The sequence below is a fragment of the Trichechus manatus genome, unplaced genomic scaffold (genome assembly GCF_000243295.1).
Source record: "Trichechus manatus latirostris isolate Lorelei unplaced genomic scaffold, TriManLat1.0 scaffold00002, whole genome shotgun sequence".
Taxonomy (NCBI): domain Eukaryota; kingdom Metazoa; phylum Chordata; class Mammalia; order Sirenia; family Trichechidae; genus Trichechus; species Trichechus manatus.
This window is the reverse complement of record NW_004443938.1, coordinates 12,052,081-12,057,079: the sequence shown is the minus strand read 5'-3', so window position 1 is coordinate 12,057,079 and position 4,999 is coordinate 12,052,081. Positions and strand designations below refer to the sequence as shown.

The window sequence follows — 4,999 nt, the reverse complement described above, 5'->3', positions numbered from 1 at the left end:
GGCTATTGCAAGTATTTGGGTAGTCCTGGAAAAGCATCGAGATGAAAGTGCCTGATTTACTGCTGTGGCTGTTCTAAATTCAGAACATCCTCACACCAGCCAAGCCTTCTCTTTAACAGAAATGTGTGTACGACGGGAAAGATAGGGAAGCCGGCTGTCTTAGTCAGGATTCTCTAGAGAAAGAGAACCAATTATATATATTACATATGTATAGGTAGTCCCCAACTTACGACGAGGTTCCGTTTCAGTTCTGACGTAAGTCAAATACCTCTTTTTTTTTTAGTTTTCATTGTTGTTGCCTTTTATTATCAGTACCTTTATAAATCTGATCTTTATTTGTCTTTGGGGGTTGGAAACATCACATATAAACATCAGCAAATTACACGCTGCAGCATTGTATGTAGTACATATTACCAATGACACAGAACAGACAGTTGTTAAGTGCGGTTCATCTTAACTGGACTATGTCGTAAGTCAGGGACTATGCATATATATATGAGGGAGAGAGAGATTTACTTCAAGGGATTGGCTCACACAATTGTGGGCGTTGGCAAGTCCAAATCTGTAGGTCAGGTGACAAGCTGGAGACTCCTGCTGGCTCATGGATTGTGGAGGTTGGCAAGTCCAAAATTCATAGGTCAGGCAGCAGACTAGACTTCTACGGGCTTGAGTCCCAATATCTGCAGGTCAGGAAACTGGAAGAGTGCAGAGTTGAGAGAGAGTGGGGAGAGAGCTCTGCCAAAATATCTGTTTACAGTCTGAAGGCACACCACACCCTAAAGAACTCCCTTGTCAACTGATTGATTGATTACATGGAAGATAATTACATTACAGATGATTGCATTACATTGCATTAGATTATATTATGGAAAGTGATTACATTACATTGTATTAGATTATATTATGCAACAGCAACTAGACTAGTGTTTGGCAAAACCACTGGGAACCATAGCCTAGCCAAGTTGACATGTAAAATTAACCATCATTCACACTGGTCAATCATTAAAAGTCTCTCAGAAACCAGTGTTTCTAATCACCCTTTGTTGGGTACCTAGGAGGCTTGTAAACCTGGAATAGGCCCCACAGTAAGCCTCAGAGTGGATGAGGGCTGTGAGAACTATCCTCAGCCAGCCTCGACGAAGGTGCATATGAAGGTTGAGGATCTAGAAACTGATCCCTTGAAGTTTTCTGAGCAGAACACCTCTTGGAGAGCATTTTTGTGCTCTAGGGGGGCTTGTACCCCAATTTGAAGATCTCTGCAGTGCAGGTCTGAAGCGAGACCCCAGATCTTGTTAACTTTATTGTTACCTGATCCCTGCTCTCCAGTGTTCATCACATGCCTTAGCCAGTAGGATTAGAGCCATCCCAGGATTTCAGGGGATGGCCTGTGGATCTAACAAGGTGATGGAAGATAGGTCTGGTTCAATAAAGTAGACTTAATCAAGCTCTTGGGAAGCCCAGCTCAGCTGCCCCACACCTGTAGAAGGGCAGTATGACCCTCAGGACACAGGCGCCTTGACCTCCAAGCTCCCTGTGGGAGGGGCTCCCCTCCGATGGGGTGGCTGGAGTGGGTGTGGGCTCCCAGTAATGTGTAAAATCTGGGTGCCAGTGCAGCCTGACATGCTCACACTGCTGGTGGGGTCGACCACACATTGTCCTTCTAGGGCAAGCATACGGAGCGACAGCTCATGCTTTGCAAGCTGGCTGGCTATAGGGTAGGCCAGACACAAGTTTAGATACTGTGCTGGGCTGGGTCTTGGCTTGATTTCCATGGACGTGGCTGAGGTTGGGCATCTCATTGCCTCTTTCTTGGGAATGAGAGAGATGAGACTGTGGGCCAGCTTGGCAGGCGCCAGGGGCAGCTCAGCCTGCTCTTAGGCAGAGCATAGGGCACCTTGGGGCTGGGGGACTCAGTGCTCAAGAGGGAGCCCTGTGGCCTCTCACAGCATGGCCCCTGGCTGCCCTGGGACCCTTGGCCTGCAGGGGAGGCCGTGGAAGTCCCAGAGTGTAGGCCCTTCTGACGACTCTTCTGCTCTGGTCCCCACAGTACCAGGTGGACCCTGCCCAGCTGGCAGCAAGGCGGCTGCAGGTGTCTGTGTGGCATCTGGGTGTGCTCACTCGGCGGGTGTTTCTGGGAGAAGTGCTCATTCCTTTGGCCACGTGGGACTTTGGAGACAGTGCAACACAGGCCTTCCATTGGTACCCGCTCCGGCCCAAGGTAAGGCCTGGCTTGGGACTGCCCATTTTAAGGGAACCCCACCCCCAGCCGCAGAACTGAACTCGCTTTTCAAGGGGGATCCCCGAAGGCAAAGCCAGCTGGGAGGTGGAGACCTCAGATGCACCGCGCTTGGGCCTGCCAGCTGCGACTTCGAAATACAAACCTTGTAGGCGAGAAATGGCTCCATGCAGGGTTTTTCCTGGATGGAGTTGTCCTTGTGCCGTCAAGTAGATTCTAACTCATAGCGATGCCGTGTGACAGAGTAGAACTGCCCCATAGGTTTAGCAGGCTGTAGTGTTTACAGGAGCAGAAAGTCAGGTCTTTTCCCCCCCCGAGAAGCAGCTGGTGAGTTTGAACCGCTGACCTTTCAGTTAGCAGCCCAGTGCCTCATGGTTGCGCCACCAAGGTTCCTTTGGGTGGGGTTAGGCTGAGATTTTTTTTTTAACCTTCTCAGGTTTGTTCACGCCCACGATAGCCCCGCTCTTGTACAGCACTAACACTGGACATCAGCCTGGTCCTGGCAGGCCTCCTGTGGGCACTCCCTTGTGTTGGTATCTGGTGGAGGTGTAGGGGCGGGCTCGGCCTTCTTTACCGGGCTCTTCAGGCACAAAGGCCCCCGACTGTGGCCCCATCATGCTGTCCCCTGTGGGACCATGCCACAGTCACCCACCTGCCCAGGTTATAATGTGTCATTGTTTCTGAACTCTTGACCCCAGCCCCCTCCCCCTCCAGTAATAATGGTGAGTAGTCAGCAGCACCCGGCCCCAGGTTTGTCTGACTTTGCAGCAGCGTGGGACAGCAGACCAACTGGGCAGGGCAGGTGAGCCAGGCCGGGGAGAGGGGCCAGTGGGTGTGATCTGAACCTGCGTGCACAGGCCCTGCAGGTAAGAGGAGACGCAGGGAGGTGGGGTTCGCATTCCGCAGGAGCTCCTCTTGCAAACGGTTGTACCCAGATCCAGGATGGGGGCTACTGCAAGTGAGACAGTGAGGGGAGTAAGCGTGGCTCCCGCCAGCTCTGTGCAAGGACAGCAAAGCGCTCACAGCAGGCCCACTCAAATGTCACGGGTGTCCCCTTGCTTCTTGAAGCCGAGTTGTGGTACATCTGCTCAGAGACCACGTGCTTCCAGCCACTCGAGGGGAAAGCCCAAGGCATCGGCCCAGAGCCCCCACTGGCCCTGTGCCCACTCACCTTGCCACTCCGTGCCGCCAGGGCATCCCCCCAGTGCGCCCTGCTGGGAGCCTTGGTCCATGCTCTGCCCTCCACTAGGAATGCTCTCTTTGTACCCCGGGGTCTTCCTACAAGACTTCCTGTAATCCTATCTCCTCCACAAAGCCCTCCTGATTTTCCCTACCCGAAATGGTCTCTCCCCCAGGGTCCAGGGCTCTGGGGGTCCTGCTTGTCTTCTCCCTGCTAAGCTCCAGGGGTGGGGAAGGGGGGACACTGCTGCTACTCGGTGTCCTGCTGGATGGACATGCTGGACTTGACCTCCTTCACAGGCATCAAGAAAGCTGATTTAAAGGGAAAAGAAAAGCCCTGTCCATTGAGCTGCCCTTCTCATTCCTTTACACCCACTCGCCCCTCTCCCCCGAGGAGGGAAAGCAGTTGCACCAGGCCTGCCTTCCCAGGTTTCCTCCCAGGCCTGGCGCGCCACCGCCGCCCCCGTGCTGGGGTCACGCTGAAGGAACTGCTGCTTCTCAGGACGCCCCAGGCTCTCTGGCTTCTCTGCTGCCCCGTTTGCCCTGTCTCTCTCTCAGATGAGCACCTCCTCCAGGATGCCCTTCCTGACTCCCTGCCTGGGCCCACCCTCATCAGAAGTTGGATCCCTCCACTTACACGGGCTCCACTGTAGGCTGTAGTTGAGGGACTGGAATGGAGTCACCTCTCTCTCCAGCACTTGGCACAAAGCCAGGTGCAGAATGGGCGGCCACAAACGTTTGTGGAACTGAGACTCCTCTGCTGAGCAGACAAGGAGAGACAGCACCAAGTCAAAGGGTGTCTCCCGATTCCAGCTGATGGTCATGAGCCCCTAGCCTGGAGCCGAGGGTGGAGGTGTCTTATTGCAGTTGGCACCCAAGGGCCAGCTTCTTCCGTGCCAGCAGCCCTCCTTACTGCTCCTGCCCCGGAACTGGATGGAGTGGAAGTGCAGCCCAGGTTGGGGTGGGGAGCTGCCACCCACTGCATAGTCCCAGAGCGAGCCCTTGCTGTCACCTGTGGGCTGCTTCTTGCTGGGGGTGGACTCGCTGTCTCACAGGAAGGAATCTAAGCCCTCCCTGCCCTCTCCCCACCCACCTCCACTGGGTGGAAGGTGGATTCGATTTCAGGGTCTTCCCTTCGCTGAGCCTTTCCTTCACTCGCTTCTGGCAAAATCGCTGATGATCAGAGAAGCTGTCTCTGTAGGCAGGGAGGTGGGGGCGGGGGCACAGGGAGAAGGTCAGACGACCACCGATGGGGGTGAACTCGTGGCTCTGGGCAGTTTGTGGTTCTCCAGGCCGGGGTGTCCCTGGCACAGAAGAGGAACTCCATCTTCACTGGCCTAGGTGGAAGGGATGGGGCCATTGATTTTAGTTACTTTTTTCAAATCCAGGTTGTGTCCAGGGTTTCTTAGGATGACCCTGTGGGGATGTGCCAGTGCCCTGGGAGGCCCTTTGCTCCGAGGCCCCTTCCTCTGGTGGCCCCTTTCTCTGGTGGGCTGCCTTCCTCTGGTGGGCCTCTTCCTCTGGTGGGCCCCCCTCCTCTGGTGGGTCCCCTTCCTCTGGTGCGTCCCCTCCTCTGGTGGGCAC

The 4,999-nt window shown here is 54.7% G+C and overlaps 1 protein-coding gene across 1 annotated transcript in view; it reads left to right on the top strand.

Moving 5' to 3' along the window:
• The window catches only part of SYTL3 (synaptotagmin like 3), a 101,913-nt gene that overhangs the window by 91,966 nt on the left and 4,948 nt on the right, over positions 1-4,999 (top strand). Inside the window, exons 12-13 of the mRNA XM_023728290.1 lie at positions 2,048-2,268; positions 2,951-2,958. Coding sequence (XP_023584058.1) covers positions 2,048-2,268; positions 2,951-2,958 — 229 coding nt within the window. The remainder of the gene's footprint in view (positions 1-2,047; positions 2,269-2,950; positions 2,959-4,999) is intronic.